The sequence below is a fragment of the Narcine bancroftii genome, chromosome 11 (assembly GCF_036971445.1).
Source record: "Narcine bancroftii isolate sNarBan1 chromosome 11, sNarBan1.hap1, whole genome shotgun sequence".
Taxonomy (NCBI): Eukaryota; Metazoa; Chordata; class Chondrichthyes; order Torpediniformes; family Narcinidae; genus Narcine; species Narcine bancroftii.
Window position 1 is genome coordinate 104,948,737 of NC_091479.1, and position 17,386 is coordinate 104,966,122.

The 17,386-nt window shown below is 46.3% G+C and overlaps 1 protein-coding gene across 4 annotated transcripts in view; it reads left to right on the forward strand.

Annotated features, from left to right (window-relative positions):
- The window catches only part of nr1h4 (nuclear receptor subfamily 1, group H, member 4), a 51,120-nt gene that overhangs the window by 21,752 nt on the left and 11,982 nt on the right, over positions 1-17,386 (forward strand). For 3 of the 4 annotated variants that reach the window (XM_069904454.1, XM_069904455.1, XM_069904458.1), the window contains 5 exons: positions 8,072-8,212; positions 10,429-10,562; positions 11,988-12,086; positions 14,456-14,555; positions 15,561-15,707. In XM_069904454.1, the coding sequence (XP_069760555.1) occupies positions 8,072-8,212; positions 10,429-10,562; positions 11,988-12,086; positions 14,456-14,555; positions 15,561-15,707 (621 nt within the window). The remainder of the gene's footprint in view (positions 1-8,071; positions 8,213-10,428; positions 10,563-11,987; positions 12,087-14,455; positions 14,556-15,560; positions 15,708-17,386) is intronic. The other variant, XM_069904457.1, reaches the window with a different exon arrangement.

Sequence of the window (17,386 nt, forward strand, 5' to 3'; positions counted from 1 at the left end):
CAAACGTGAGAAGCTGGTTATTACATTGCAATAGGGAACGAAGGTTGCAGGATTAGGTAAGTGAGCGGAATTGTACAGAAAAAGTGAGTCCTTAGAAAAAGTTGGAGGTGACCATGTTTAATGTGAAAATCCCTCGTGAACTCGACCCCACCTCTTTCTGGAACCTCCTCCATCCCACTTCTCTGAACTCACTCACGCTCCACTCTCTTGGTCGAAGGCACCGTGTTTTCTGCTGCTGAGACCAAAACCCGGTGATTCCTCCCTGTGCCTCCATGTTCATCTTGAACTTTCCTGCTGAGTTCATCCCCTTCCATGGGCCGGTAGAATTTTGACATCCTGTGTAAAGCCTTGAGGGGGATGTCTCACGTGAAAGGAGCTGCATTCATCTCAGATCATTGATATATTTCCCTTGTTTCCCAAGATCCCAACAGACAATAATATCCTTTGAGAGTGCAATGGCCTACCAATTCTCAAATGTGTTCAGAACTGAAACCTTCCACTGCTGAATGGGTTTGTGAGTCAGGAGAAAAGGACACTTTACCCATCTTCATGATCTAAAACTATGTTCGTAAAATTATGAGGGCCATAGATCAGGGAAACTCCGCTCCCAACAGAAAGGAGGTCCAGGAGCCTGAAGATGAACACCCAGTGGTACAAAGAGAGCTTCTTGCCCTCCGCCATCAGATTTCTGAACAGCCAGTGGACCACAGACCCCGCCTCACTTTCTCTCTTCTTGTGCACTCAGTTTTAAAATGTAATTTAAAATGTAATGTACATTACTGCTGCACCAAAACAATAAATCTCATGTCACTTGTTCATGACAAGAAACCTGATTGATTCATCTGAAATAGAGCTTTCTCCCCAGGGTAGAGGAGTCCAAAACCAGAGAGGATATAGATTTAAGGTGGGGGGGAGAGAAGATTTAAAGGGGACCTGAGGAGTCATACAGAGGGTGGCGGGTGTGTGAAGTGAGCCAGGCGGGGAAACTTGTTGTCTTCAAAGGACATTTAGACAGAAGCAAGGATAGGAAAGGTTTGGAGGGATATGGGGCAAATCCAAGCAAATGGGACGAATTTGGACAGTGAGGTTAAATGTACTTCAAGGTGCTGCAAATATCTGTGATGGTGTTGTTGTGATTTCTCAAATTCTCCTTTATGCTTCAATAAAAGTGCCCTGGTTGTGGTGTTGGATTGTCTTTGTTCAAACCTTTCTCATGAGTGTTATCCAAACAGTTATTGACCCAGGACCCATTCTGAAGGAGGGGGTAATGAGGTGGGCATCTATCACTTTCCTTCAGAGGCTCGTGGAGCCATGGAGTGTATAGCACAGACATTGACCCTTCTGCCCACCACATTGATGCTGACCTTTTGCCCATCCAAACCCATTTGCCCACTTTAGGTTTGTATGCTTGTATTCCTTGCCTATATGTGTTTGACGAAATGCCTCTTGAAACATAATAACTACATCTTATACCATCACCTCCTCTGGCAGGGCGTTCCAGATATTAACCACTCTGTGTAGAAACATCCCAGAGATCCCCTCTCACCTTTGTGGCTCTGTTTTTGATGTTCCAACCATAGGAAAGTGGTTTGGACCATCTCCCCTATTTGTGCCTCTCATATTCATGTGTACCTCTGTCAGGTCACACCTCAGCCTCCTTCACCCCATGTCTCACAAGCCCAATCTGTCTGATCTCTCCCCAGAACTAAGTTCCTCCAATCCTGGGTGATTCTCCTCAGCACACTCTCCAGCACAACCACATTCTTCCTCCAGTGTGGCCGCACACAAACTGCATTCAAAACTCCAAGTGCAGTCTAACCAATTGCAACACAATGTTCCAACTCTTGTATTTTAGGAACCCAATTGTCCCCCATCCTTCCACGTAGAAGAGTTTGAAAATGTGCACCACCAGATTCAAGGGCAGATTCCTCCCCACTGTTATTGGAACATTGGTGAAATCCAGCCCCTGCACTGTTTTAACTGAACCTTTTTTCTGTAACACTATACTCTACACCGCTATTCTCAACCTTTTTTGGTATTGGTCCCCTTGGGACCCTGATCAAAGTTTCTGGGCCCCCTTCCCTGTGAAGGAGTTGCATCTGTTGTTCTTCCATACTTCTCTCCTACTGGCAAAATTTACAAAAAACATTTCTGTTTCATGAGGTGAAAAGAAAACGAGGCTTTTATTTAATGTGCTGAAGTCACCATCAGGGTGGCCACAGGGTCACCATTGAGAATGGCTGCTCTACACATTCTTGCTCTACTTGTGATGAAATTAAAACCGAGACTAAGGTCCTGAATTTAAATAAAGGGAATTATGATGGTATGAGACGGGAGTTGAGTAAGATTGATTGGGTGGTGTTTATGGGGGAGTTGACTGTGGATAGACAATGGAAAGCATTCACATTTCTAATGGAGAAATTGCAAAAATCGTTTATACCGGTTTGGCATAAAAATAAACCAAAAAAGGTGACTCAAGCGTGGATAACAAGGGAAATTAGAGACAGCATTGGGTCCAAAGAGAGAGCATATCAATTGGCCAAAAAAAGTACCGCAACCGAAGACTGGGAGCAGTTCAAGATGCATCAAAGGAGGACAAAGGGATTAATCAAGAGGGCAAAAATAAATTACGAAAGTAAGCTTGCGGCAAATATAAAAACCGACTGCAAAAGCTTTTATAAATATGTCAAGAGGAAAAGATTGGTGAAATCCAGAGTATGTCCTTTGCAGTCGGAATCAGGGGAATATATAATGGGGAATAAGGAAATGGCAGACCAATTAAATTCTTACTTAGTTCTGTTTTTACAAGAGAGGATACAAATAACCTCCCAAGGATGTTGGGAAACATAGAGACTAATGCAAGGGAGGAACTGAAAGAAATCAGTATCTCTAAGGACATGGTCTTGGGGAAATTGATGGGATTGAAGGCAGATAAATCCCAAGGGCCTGATAATCTACATCCTAGGGTACTCAAAGAAGTGGCCATTCAGATAGCAGATGCTTTAAGAATTATTTTCCAGAACTCGATAGACTCAGGATCAGTACCCATGGATTGGAGGGTAGCTAATGTTACCCCACTATTTAAAAAGGGGGGTAGAGAAAGAGCGGGGAATTATCGGCCTGTGAGCCTTACATCAGTAGTGGGCAAAATGATGGAATCCATTATTAAGGATGTAATAGCGGAGCATATGACTGGCAGAGAAGGGATCGGACGGAGTCAACATGGATTTACAAAAGGTAAATCGTGCTTGACAAATCTATTGGAATTCTTTGAGATGGTGACAGGTAAAATAGATGGGGGAGAGCCAGTGGATGTGGTGTACCTGGACTTCCAAAAGGCCTTCGATAAGGTCCCGCATAAACGACTGGCTTACAAAATCAAGGCTCATGGGATTGGGGGCAAAGTATTGATGTGGATTGAGAACTGGCTGGCAGGTAGAAGACAGAGAGTTGGGATAAATGGCTCGTTTTCTGAGTGGCAGGCAGTGACCAGTGGGGTGCCACAGGGATCTGTACTGGGACCCCAGCTGTTCACAATTTACATTAATGATCTGGATGAGGGGATTGGATGGAATATCTCCAAATTTGCAGATGACACTAAGCTAGGAGGGGTTGTGTGCACGGAAGAGGGGGTCAGGAAGCTCCAGTGTGATTTGGATAAATTGAGGGACTGGGCAGATCCATGGCAAATGCACTACAATGTGGATAAATGTGAGGTTATCCACTTTGGTAATACAAACCGGAGGGCAGATTACTATTTGAATGGCAATAGATTAAGAGATAGGGAAGTGCAGAGAGACCTAGGGGTACTTGTACACCAGTCTCTGAAGGCGAGCATGCAGGTACAGCAGGCGGTTAAAAAGGCAAATGGTAGGTTGGCCTTCATATCAAGAGGGTTTGAGTATAGGAACAAGGATACCTTACTGCAGCTGTACAGGGCCTTGGTGAGACCCCACCTGGAGTATTGTGTGCAGTTTTGGTCACCTTATCTAAGGAAGGATGTTCTTGCAATGGAGGGAGTGCAGAGGCGATTCACCAGGCTGATACCTGGAATGGCAGGAATGACTTATGAGGAAAGATTGAGCAAATTGGGATTGTACTCGCTGGAGTTTAGAAGATTGAGAGGGGATCTCATAGAGACCTATAAAATTCTAGCAGGACTGGACAGAATGGATGCAGATAGAATGTTTCCAAGGATGGGAAAATCCAGAACCCGGGCCATGGTTTGAGGATAATAGGCAAACCATTTAGGACCGAGATGAGGAGGAATTTCTTGAGTCAGAGGGTGGTGAATCTGTGGAATTCATTGCCATAGAGGGCAGTAGAGGCAGGTTCATTAAATCTATTTAAGAGGGAATTAGATCTATTTCTTCAGTATAAGGGTATTAAAGGTTGCGGAGAGAAGGCGGGGACGGGGTACTGAACTTTAAGATCAGCCATGATCTCGTTGAATGGCGGAGCAGGCTCGAAGGGTCGAATGACCTACTCCTGCTCCTATCTTCTATGTTTCTATGTTTCTATCTACAATAGAGTCGGTTAACTTGCCTGGAGAACAACTCGTATCCAGATCCGCAACCTTGCTGAGTTCCATCGCTCACTCAAGAGTTGTTTTGCCTGCAGCTGCCTCACCCCTGAACCCTGAAATTCCCTCCCTAAACCTTTCTCTCCCTTATCCTTTAAGGAGGCCCTCCAATCCTTCTCAACTTCTGATCATCTTCCAAATCCCTCCCAGGTTGAGGGATGTGAAGACTTCTCGTTACTGTGATTCTAAGTATTTGTCTCCCTTGATCATGCTTCTGTGGAGTGTTTGGGAGTGGAGCTGCCATGTTCCACTCACTGTGTGTTGCTGCTACCAAGGTTAAGAGATAAACAAATACCCTGTTGTCAGTCGAGTTGGCGTGTTGAGCAAAGTGGCCTTGGGACTGCCGGCTTGGTGATAGATTTAGGGTGAGATAGCAGCTCACGTAATCTTGCCCAGAATTCAAGGTGAAGCTAAAGTTGCACAACTCTCCCAGACAAATAAAACAAGGAGATGGGTGACAAGTATCAATACCTCACAACATCCATAACAAAAACGGATTCCTACAATCCGTTAAAATGCTCGGCTGGAAATTATTATATTTCTCTTCTCAGAGCTGTAGTTAGAGAGTCACGTGGAACATGGAACAGTACAGCACAGGAACAGGCCCTTTGCCCTATATGTCTGAGCAAATTGTGATGCCAGTCTAAATTATCTGCCTGCCTGGTCTATATCCCTGCAATCCTCCCTGTTCCTTTGCCTGTCTCAATGTGTCTTGGCTATTACTGTTGTACATGCATCCAGCAACTCCTGGTATGGAAAAGAAATGGCCCACACATCTCCTTTAAACTTTCCCTCTCTCACCTTAAACCCATGTTGTCAAGTGTTTTTCATTTGCAACTGGGAGATTAGTCCAGCCCATCTATTCCTCTTCTATCAGGCCTTCCACTCCCCGCCACCACCCCCCCCCCCACCCCCACCACCCCCCACCACCTCACAAGCCTGACAAATACATCTGCAGAACACCTTGCCCGATCAAATATTGTGAAACCCCATGAAGGATAATATCAGGAGATTTGAGGCTGACGCTGTCAATTATTTGGATAAAATCACCCCCATTGACATGATCTATTGGGATCATTGCCTGAAGAGGGTGCGTAAAATCATTATTGACCCCTTACACCCTGCATCGGGGAAGAGATACACCAGAATCAGAGCCAGGCTGAGGAGCAGCTTCTTCCCACAGGCAGTGAGAATGCTGAACGACCAAAGGAACCGCTCACACTGACAATATTTATTTGTTTTTATACATGAATACTTGTCCTGCATATGTATTGCTTGTCTGTATGTGTTCTGTCTGGATGTGTGTCTGCGTGTTTTGCATTGAGGTCCAGAGAACGCTTGTTATCGGGTTGTACTTATTGTTGTCGGGTTGTACTTGTAGAATTAGCTGACAATACAGGAAGGATATCTGTAAGATAGAAAGACTGCAGAGAGGATTTACTAGGATGTTGCTATGTCTTCAGGAGTTGAGTAACAAGGGAAAATTAAACAGGTTGGGACTTTATTCCTTGGAGCGAAGAAGAATGAGGGGAGATTTGATAGATGTTCGCAAAATTGAGGGGTAAATACGAGTTGGTTCTTTCAAAGATTAAGAGAGATAAATACAAAAGGAAATGGGTGAAAAGGAAAAGGTTTAGGGGAAACATTGGGGGGAACTTCTTCACTGGTGGGAGTGTGGAATGAGCTGCCGTCTGTTGTGGTAAATGTGAGCTCACTCTTAAGAATAAATTGGATAGATACATGGATACGAGAGGTCTGGAGGGTTATGGAATGGGTGCATGTCAGTGGGACTAGGGGAGTGATGTTTTGGCACAGACTAGAAGGTCCAAATGGCCTGTTTTCTGTGCTGTAGTGTTCTATCACGATAAAACTTGAAGTCTAGACTGACCAAGTTCCATCTCTATGTGTGGAGAGAGCCCACATTTGACTGTGAGGAGTACAGGAGTGAAATGCAGAAATCTGCTCTGGCTATAGTGTAAACACAGAAATGCTGGAGGAACTCAGCTGGTCTCGCAGCGTCCAGAGGAGGCAGAGATTAACTGGCGTTTTGGGTCTGAGCCCTTCTTCAAGGTATAAGTGGAAGAAGGTTCCAGGCTGGAAATATCGGTAATACATCTCTACCTCCTCTGGACACTGTGAGACCAGCTGAGTTCCTCCGGCATTTCTGTTTCTAATCCCCACAGTCAATTCAGTGGTTTTTGCGACGCTGTTTCAGCACCAGGCGATCGGGGGCTGTATCTGTATGGAGTTTTTACATTCTTCTTGTGTATGAGTGAGTTTCCTCCAGACACTTGGTTTCCTCCCACCTTTCAAAACCTACGAGGGTTGTATGTTAATTGGGGTATTTGGGCAGCACGGACTCGTGGGCTGGAAGGACCTGTTAATCTCAGTTTAAATCCAGATCCAGAGTGTGGCAGAATGAACCTGATGACTTGGTACAATGCGGATTGGACATGGTTTAAGGGTAAATTGGGGCTATGCTTGTTGGGTGTTGGCAGGGATGGAAATAAAATGTTTTATGAGGAAAATTAAAATTTAAGACTGTTTAAATTTAAAGCAGTTTCAATTTTAACAGCTCTTTATATTTTTATTGTATCTGTGATAATTATTGATCAAGGCAGTGATAATACAGCGAGTGGTTTAATATTTGATTAAGTGTATAAATCTCAAGTGAGAAGGATGCATGTATCCGAGATGATGCTTCATTGGAGCGGGATGGCTTTAGTTACAGGAACGAACTCACAGTTTCTTCCCCACAGCCATCAGGCTCCTAAATGAGCCCCATGACAGTGCTCTCACGCTGTCCTTGCTTTGACTTCTTTTCCATTGTAGCTCTACACTCTGCAATTGTTCTTTCACTTTACACGGCTGCATGAATGTTAGAGTTGACCTATTAGACTGCTCAAAGAAGAAGACTTTTCATGGTACATGGTATAAGGTGCAGTATCCCACACCCTGCAGTGCTCCATGAAACGGTGTGTACAGTAAAAGTCCAAAATTCCAGATAACAGAAATCTGGACTCTCAAACTTTTTAAATTTAATGGGGTGGGGAAGGGAGGTGTGCCTGCTTGTGTGCATGTGTGTACACACCACAGATGCACAGCGGCAACAAACAACCACTTTATTTTTTCAAAAAACTGCTCGTTTTGATAAACGATACACACTGTATTTGCTAATGAATAAACTATCAAAATGTACCCATTCATCTCTTCTTTCTTTCTCCTTAAATGTGAATTTTAAAAATACTGCCCGAGAATCCAGAAAATCCAGGCCAACCCAATCCCTGAGCAGTCCGGATTTGTACTGAATAAACAGATGAAGGCCACTTTTCCAGTGGGTGAAATGAATCCTCCTCCCACCTTGACTGAAAGAGAAAGATGTTTGGTTTCACGTAAAGGTTTGAGGAGATTTGAGTGTGTATTCACTCGGGGTACCACAGGGACCCAGACATCTAACTGACCCCTGGGTCCTGTCTTGCTGTCCTCCAGGATTTTTTCGACGTAGCATCACCAAGAAGGCAGTGTACAAGTGCAAGAATGGCGGCAACTGCGAGATGGACATGTACATGAGGCGGAAATGTCAGGAGTGTCGGCTCAGGAAGTGCAAGCAAGTGGGCATGTTGGCAGAGTGTAGGTATCTCGTCCCAGACGTGTGGGCAAGGGGGAGGGGCTGAATAACCGTGTGGTGCTCCCGCACTGGGCAGCTAGCAATTCCAGGTAACAGTTCAACACAGTGCTGTCTGTGTTGAGTTTGCAGATTCTCCCTGTGACTGAAAGGGTCTCTGCCCCACAATGCAAAGGTGTGTGGTGGGTGTGTTCATTGGCTGCTGTAAATTACCCTGGCGTATTGGTGGGTCAGGAATCTGGGGAGAGAAGCAGAGAATAAAAAACTACATGTAGGATTGGTGTTGATGGACCAGCATTGACTCTGTGGGCTGAAGTTCTGACCCCGACATGTTTCTCTCTACGATTTGAAGGCACCTATCCCTCCAAGCACTCTCATTCATTCCTATCTGACTATGTGGTGACCACTTAATGCTCCCTCAGTACCAGCCCAGGAGACCCTCCCTCAGTACTACCCTTTTTTTGCCTCTTTGGTGATAAATCAACACTACCCCTTTATTATTCTTAATCCAAAAGTTAAAAGTACTACGTTAGTTTACAATTCAGACTATTCACACAAAACACAAGTTACAAATTGAAAGCCGGGGTGCCATCGCTCCCCACCATTGCCTTTTGCATTTTCCAACTGTGATTGTTGGAGACACACATCATGACTACATTCTCATGTTCCAGTGATGCGAAAGAACTCCTGGCCACAGGGGTCGTTAAAGTCACTGGACCAGTGTGACCCCTGTAGGGCCCAGGTCTTTCAGAAAAAAGGTCTGGCATATTTATGATAAACAAAAAAAACCAGACTACTGTATAAACAATAGTGTACAACAGGAGAGGGCGACTGGTCATGCTAATTCAGCCATCCTTAGAGCACACCATCCCATATTCCCCGTGTCCAAACAAGAGTCTGAGATGCGAATCCTTGATCCGGATGATGAGATTACAGAGTGAGGAACAGAAATCCCCGGAAGCTTCACAAACTGGCTCCCTGGCAATCCGCCAAAACCTCCCGAACTCCACAAAGGTGAGGCTGAGCTTCCCAGGCCTTTGAGATGCCATCAAAAAGTTATCGGCATCGAACCGGAAAACTAATCAGTGATGAACCGGCGGTGGAATCGCCAATGTTAAACTTTCAACGAACAAATTAGGCAAAAGAGAGTGGTTTTGAGGTGGATTGGTGTTGATGTGACAGAGCCAAACTCCCTCAACTCTGCACGTGTTCAAATAACCCTTTCCTTTCCAACTCTAAGCCCAATTTTACCCCAGATAGTGTGAGTCTCCCAGGATAACAGAGTGAATAACTCCACCTCAACTTGCCAGTTTGGTACAAATCTTGACTTTGCTTTACACTGTGGGACAAGTTCAACTTTGGCAAGAACTGAAATCTTTGCAGGAAATCTCTCCCACCACCCAAAGTACTCTCTTCACGAGATTGGTGAAGGCAGCTTTTCTGGCAGGGTTGATGGTCTGGAGCACTCAGGAGATGGAAGTATGGTAACTGGGGCATTACGCTGAGGCAGTGGAAACACTGAGCATCCACTTGGCTCGCTGAATTGAACATCGAGTATTACTTATAAATGTTGTCGGCAGTCAATTATTCCAGAGCTCCACTGTCCATCCAAAACCCTTCCTTAGCTCATCTGAGGCTCAGTTCTTCCTCCCTCCCACCCTCTGGACACTGAGCTTCCTGGTCCAATCGATGCTCACCTCATGTTTGTTCCTTGCATCTGGAAACCCTTCATTTTCTGTTTCCCGTGTACGACAGACGGATGTGAGTTGTTGGAACTTACCTGCTTGAAGGATATTGGAGATTGGAATATGTTTAAGGAAGAGGTTGATTGGTTCTTGACAAATGAGGGGGGGGGGGGGGAGGGGAGGGGTGGAGATTGAAAGGGAATTCCTTATTTGCAGAATAGATTATTGAAGAGCCCTTTGAGTTTACATCAGCTCACAGAGCGATCTCATCCCCCTTTATTTTCGCCGCAACCCCATCGACCATCTCCTGAAAGGAGTTGGGTGACCAGGCATGGCTGTCGGTGGTGAAGCGATGGGGATGGGGCTGGAGTTAGTGGAGTGCAGAGACTCAAAGACTGAGGGAGGGGTGAAGATAAAAATGAGGATGAGTGTGTTGAGGTGTTGGGAAGGGAAGTGATGGTGGTGGGAACACAGTTGTGCCCACAAACGTCCAGAGGCTAATGTGTGACCCTGGGTCTTGCCCTCTGCCCCTACAGGTCTGCTCACCGAAATCCAGTGCAAGTCTAAGCGGTTACGCAAATGCCCCTCGCTGCCTCCTGAGCACCTGGGTGGAGGGGCCATGGAAGGTCTGAGTTCCCAGCCTGTGATGTCTACAACCAGGCATTGCAAAGTAAACCCGATCACGCTTTCCTCTTCACTCTGCACATGGATTCTAAACCCTCAAACGTGGTCCTGATTTTAATACAGGGAATGTGGGGGGGAGGGGAGAAGGAGAGTTACACTGGTGAGAGAGGACCTGTGGAAGGGAAAGTTATGGGCAGAGGGAAGTGGAGGGTGGACCGAGAAGGAGAAGTGATGGCAGCAGAAAGTAATGGGGTCCTGATGGGGCAGTGGGGGAGGGATTGATGGGAGGGGAGTAACAGGGAGAATGAGGGGGTTGGTGGAACAGTATTGGTGAGATGGGTTGCAGGGGGTTGTGAGTTATAAGGGAGGAGTGGGGTCAAGGCTGAGATTGAGGGATGGAGGAGGGTGGGCAGTGGGAGTTCCTGGGAATGGAGGGGGTGTGTGGGAGAACAGGGCAATTATTGGGTCGGTTTGGGGGAGTAGGGATGTGGGACAAAGTCTGAGGTCCAGGTGGAGGGTTGGATTGGGGTGTGGGTGCTGAAGTCAAGGTGGGAGGGTGGGGTGGTGTTTTGAGGAGTTGAGGCAGAAAGTGATATCCAGGTGGGAGGGTGGGTTAGGGAAGGGGGTCTGATCATGTATGTTGACTGATTTTACCATATAGTGTATTTAAACAGTTGGTGGGTGAATGCTGAACCAAGATAATGTCCATACCTCTGATCAGATGGGTTTGGGGGAACCTGTGGAGATTTAGTCACTCAGATCCTACGGTATATATGTGTGTAATGGTAGAATTTGGTGGACCAATGTTTTGGGTAAAATTCGAGGGGTTGACTATTACACGTATTGCTTTGACCTTGTAAGTATCTGCGACACTTGGGTCATCAGGAGCTTGGCGGAAAATCCATAAATCAGGACCTGCAGTGGTCGAGTGGCAGGCCCTAGGTGAGAGTAAGTGGTTGAGGTGTTTGGACCTCTGGTGGGTGGGCAGCCGGGACTAAAAAAAAATAGTGGGAGGGGTTGACTTTTACACATGATATATGGAAAATAGGGGGATGAGTTTTACACCGTTTCAACGATTACACACGTATCTACAGTATGTACTTCCTTTGATAGAATCTCTCAAACCCCTGACCTCTCCCATCCAGAAGGACAACAGGTGATGGGAAGACCACTCCCCACAGCCAGGAATGATTGTCTATATCGTCACATGCACCAATCCTTCATTTTGTTAATGGTTGGCCCCTTCCCCAACTGCCCTGTGGGGCCACCTTCAACAGCAGGATGGTTCATGACTACCTTCCGTAGGTCAGCTGGGAATTGGCCTTCCTGACCACTCCTCATCTTCTGATATCTGGCGAGCAGTCTACCTCGGGCCTCTGACAAGATTACCGAGTGCAGAACTTGGGATGTTGTTGGGTCTCTCTGGTTGGGTTGGGGAGGGTCTGATGGTGTGTTCCAATTCTGTCACCAGCAGAATATAGAATTCACCCCAAGGCAACAAGATCTCCTCAGGCACATCCTTGAGGCTTTCTCCAAGTATCGTGTCCCTCAAGAGGTGACCAAGAAGTTGGTAAGTTTTGAAAGGAATCAACTCTATTTACTACCACTCATGTCCTCAGAACAAATCATGAATTGGTTCCATTCAATAAGCTGAACAACACTGAGGCCTTTCTGTCCAACAGGTCCATGCAAACCTTTTTACCCAATCATTACAGCACAGAGAACAGGCCCTCTGGCCCTTTTAGTCTGTGTCAAACCTTTTTTTAATGTATAGTCCCATTGACCTGCACCCAGTCCATTGCCCTCCATACCCCTCCCTCCCATGTACCTGTCCAAATTCTTCTTAAATGTTAAAATTGAGCCTGCATTCACCACTTCAGCTTGCAGCCCTTTCCACACTCCCACCACTCTCTGTGTGAAGTTCCCCCTAATCTGTTCCCCTTTCACCCTTACCCCATGTCCTCTGGCTTGTATCTCACCTCCCCTCAGTGGGAAAAGCCTGCATCAGGCATATTGAAGGGCCCCTTAAATGTAGAAATTGTATCTCATTTCAACACTTCCTCTGAAAGTGAGTTCAGCCACTCTCTGTGTAAATAAAATGTTACCCTCACCTCTCTTTTAAAACTCCTTCCTCCCCCTTTAAACTAATGCTCTCTTGTTCATGATCCACATCCCACCACGGGGAAGGGTCCTCAGAATTGGAATTTATTGTTATGAAATTCATTGCTTTCCACCATTACAGGTGAAAATACTGCTATAAATTACCTAAAAATAATTTAGTGCAGGAAAAGAGAAAGTGAGGCAATGTCTGTGGTTCGTTGATCATTCAGGAATCTGGTGACAGAGGAGAAGAAACGTCCTTGTACCGCTGAGTGCTCGTCTTCAGCCTCCTGTACCTTTTTCCCGAAGGTAGCAGAGTGAAGAGGGGCTGGCCTGGGAGGTGGGGTCCTTGATGATGGACACTGCCTCTTGTAGATGTTCTCAATACCCATGATGGCGCTGGCCAAGATCTGACTATCTACCCCATCGATGCCCCTCATAATCTGATAAACCTCTCTCAGGGCACCCCTCAACCTCCTTCACTCCAAGCCTACCCTACCCAATCTCTCCCCAGAAGTAAATACATTACTGATGATTTAAGTCCTGTCAAGGACGGGGCAATTAGGTTTGAAGAGCAACATTCACAGGTACCTCTCATTGCAATGAGACGACCTGCAATGAGGGCAGGCTGAAGCCAATTACAGGCTGTTGGCAAACAGGCCTCTTTCAGTACCTTTGTGAAAACAGATACAAACTGAATGGAGTCTAAAAATGTTCTCTGTCCCTAAACAACTGCCCAAGAGTGCCCCTGAGGGTTCCAACTGGAGCTAAAGGTCCCATTCCCTATTTCCTTCATGATGTGAGTGACTTAGATTATGATGCAGTTGCCACTCGCAGAGTGGGTGTCGGCATTCTCCAGAGTGAGAACCGGAATTCTACTATGTGGAAAAATGTCATTTTCACTCATCAACACTCATCACCCTTCCCATTAACTTCCCCCAGATTCTACCCCTCACCTACATCCTGGGTGCAATTCACACCAGCCATTTACCCCACCAACCTGAAGGTCTTTGAGAGGTGGGGGGAACCCATGCGGTCACAGGGAGAATGTGCCAACTCCACACAAGCAGCACCTGAGGTGAGCTCAAACTCCTGGGTGTCAACATCTCTGAGGATCTGTCCTGGAACTTCCACGCTGGTGCAATAAAGAAGGCAGCTTGCCAGCGGCAATACTTTGTGAGATGTCTGAGGAGATTCGGTACGTCACCAAAGATTCATGAAAACTTCTGCAGGTGTACTGTGGAGAACATTCTGGCTGGTTGCATAACTGCCTAGTACGGAGGTGCAAACTCTCAGGACAAGAATAAACTCCAGAGGGTTTAACTCGGCCTGCAATATCACCGGCACCAGGCCTCCGTCCATCGAGGATGTCTACATGAGGCAGTTTTTTAAAAAGCAGCCTCAATCCTCAAGGACCCCCACCCCCAGGCCAGACCCTCCTCACACTGCTACCATTTGGTAAAAGGTACAGGAGCCTGAAGATGAAAACTCAGTGGCACAAAGACATCTTCTTCACCTCTGCCATCAGATTCCTGAACGATCAATGAACCAAAGACACGGCCTCACTTTGTCTTTTCGTGTACTATTTTTATTTATTTTTGTAAGGTGGTTTGTACTGTGATACTGTCACAAAAGAACAAATTTTGTGGCTTGTTCATGGGAATAAATTCTGATTCTGATTGTGAACCGGGCCCTCTGGGGCTGTGAGGTAGTGGCACAGTCCACTCCACCACTTCTGCCCCTGGAGAGCCTGGGGAATGGATGGAGGATGGCCAGGACGAGCCTGTGTCCCACCTCCGGCACAGGGATGGGCTGACGGCTCCTTGAACTTCTCTGCAGCTACAGCAGCGATGCAGTCCTGAGGAAAACTTTCTGCTCCTCACCGAAACTGCGACCAGTCACGTCCAACTGCTGGTGGAATTCACCAAAAAACTTCCCGGTGAGTATGGGGCTTCCCCCGCCATGCATAATTTATCCTTGGGATGAGGGCATCTACTGTGCTCATCCCACACCACCCTCACTGTGCCTGAGGGCTGCTAGGGAGGGTGTGAGGGGCTTAGCTGGCAATCCAGACCTTGCAACATCAGTTCAAATCTCACCGGGAATGCAATTTCAATGGAGTAAATAATTATTTTTCTAATTTAATTTTGAGATACAGCAAGGCCACTGGCCCTTCCGTCCCACAAGTCCGTGCTTCCCCAATACATGCTCGTGACCAATTAACTTACCAATCCTCTACATCTGGAACATGGAAGGAAACCACAGCACCCAGAGGAAACCCATGCAGACAATGGGAGAGCGAACAAACTCCTTACAGGTCCTATGCCCCTGCTCTATCTCTAAATTAAAACTAAATTAAAATTAATAAGTTTTATTTACCAGAGTATTCAAAGATATTTAATCGAGGAAAAAATGGACAAAAGATGAGAACAATGACCAAAACCTGGGTTTTGGGCTGTGCTTCCAAAAGTCTCCTCGAGGAGAAGAGAGAGGGGGAAGAAATTAATAATAAGCTTGAGACAGTGAGAGCAAAGTCTTGGCCATGGGTGGGGAGACTCAGTGTCCATTAACAGCATGATGCAGTGTGGAGGCTCCGGAAATGGTTTAGTGTGGGAGTGACTTAAAAGACCAGGAGGAGAGTTTGAAGTTCTTATCGACAGGAGCTTGGAAAAGGGACCTGTGGGAGTCACACACATCCGTGTGACACTGCGTGTAACAGATCGGCGCGAACCCGTGTGTGACACTGCGTGTAACAGATCGGCGTGAATCCGTGTGTGACGCTGCATGTAACAGATCGGCGTGAATCCGTCTGTGACGCTGCGTGTAACAGATCGGCGTGAATCCGTGTGTGACACTGCGTGTAACAGATCGGCGTGAATCTGTGTTTACAGATGTGTGTGTCTCTGCATACAGATGTTGATGATCCTGTCTATCCTCTGTGTAGGCTTCCAGGTGTTGGACCATGAGGATCAGATTGCCTTGCTAAAGGGTTCGGCAGTTGAAGCCATGTTCCTTCGTTCTGCTCAGATATTCAGCAGGAAGATCCCGTGTCAACAAAGCATGCTGCTGGAAGATCGAATCCGACACAGTGGTGAGTGGAGAAAACACCTTCACTGACATAACAGCCCTGGGACATCAGTCAGAGCTGAGGGAACATCACACTGGGGGAGGGACAGTACTGAGGGAAGGCTCTGGAACTCTAACTCAATAAACTATTGAACCATCTCTTGTACTAAATTAGTTTGATCCGTGGTGAACGGTTTGGGACTTTTAATTATTTTACAATGGGTGAAATGGCCTCCTGTGCGACCCATCATTGACTCGTACAGTAAACGTGGAGCTGTGGGTCCTCCATTTCTGGTGCCCTGAATCTCTTTGAACACCACCCATGACTTGGACTTTGTCCACATATTTACATCCGGCCAACTCCTCTTTCATCTCCCATTGACAATCCCAAACAGATGAAGTGACTCCTTCTGTAGCAGTTGAATTGTTTATTTGTTTTGTGCTCCAAAATACATTGAGAAGTGAACTTCTGTGTACCATCCAGGCAAATCAGCTCATAAAACAAGTTGCACGACAATAACAAACAGAACCTGTCATGTAACAGCAGGCAAACAGTTCAGGGGGTGGAGAAACATAGTGAATAAAGTATAATTGTGAAAGACCGTGCAAGGGCATATCTTCTCCTGCTGTGAAAAGCAGATACAAGTTTGATAACAGCAGTAAAATGTCCTTGAATCTGGAGGTTTGTGATCTCGAGCACATGTGTGAAGTGGGGAGAAGAGAGTGTGACCAGATGAGACAAGGCCTTTAATATTTTAGCTGCTTTCCTGGAGCAGTGGGAGGTATGGACGGAGTCGATGATGAGTGGCACAATGCTCTGAGCTTTGCTCATCTCTCTCTGCAGTTTCTTGGAATCCTGGGCAGTTCTGAGCTTTACTGACTGGCTGAGTTTATAACTGCATCTTCAGTCTGGATAGGAGATGCCTCCTGTAGTCGTAAACCAGGTCGCAGGGAAGATAGATACTTTTTCCTTATTGTGCTATTCACAGCACTATTACTTACGGGCACTGGACAAGATATCTCTGTGGGACTGGGATAAGATTTCCCCTTCCTTCAGTGTGTGTGTTATATTTGCCCTGCACAGTAGTGAAAGACTGAAAACATAATGAGGCAACGATAAAGTGATATTGTCGTGGCTCAATGGCACAGGGGCCAGGGAATGTGCTGTGGGCTGAGAGATTCTCACGCATGCAGTGTGACAGAGTTCTTCACAATCTTGTTAAAACAAAACCCAGCTCACATCCTCTCCCCCAAACTTGCAGCTTGATGGTTCCATTATTCTAATTCTGTTTATTTCTCAATTTCTGCCTCACACTTGGAGACCATTCAGCCCATTGTGTCCTGCTGGCCCTCAATTCCATTTCCCTGAAACCTCTCCCCTGCGATTCATTCCCATCCACCTCCTATACAGCAGCCCACTGACCTACCTGCTCCCACCCCCTAGGGATGTGAGAGGAAACCAGGGCACAGTGAGAAAGTGGACAGTGTCAAACCTGGGTCGCTGGAGCAGTGAGGCAGCGGCACCACAGCGCCTCCTCTTTTGCCTTTGTTTCTAATTTTGTTTGGACAATTATAGCTTCATGTTAAAATGTGATGATGCTTCGAGTACAACTATGGCCTTCGGTGTCCGTGTCACAAGAACGAGACTCCATGAGGCTTTTATCCTCATTCTTGGAATCTGGGCCAGCATTTATCACCTGTCAC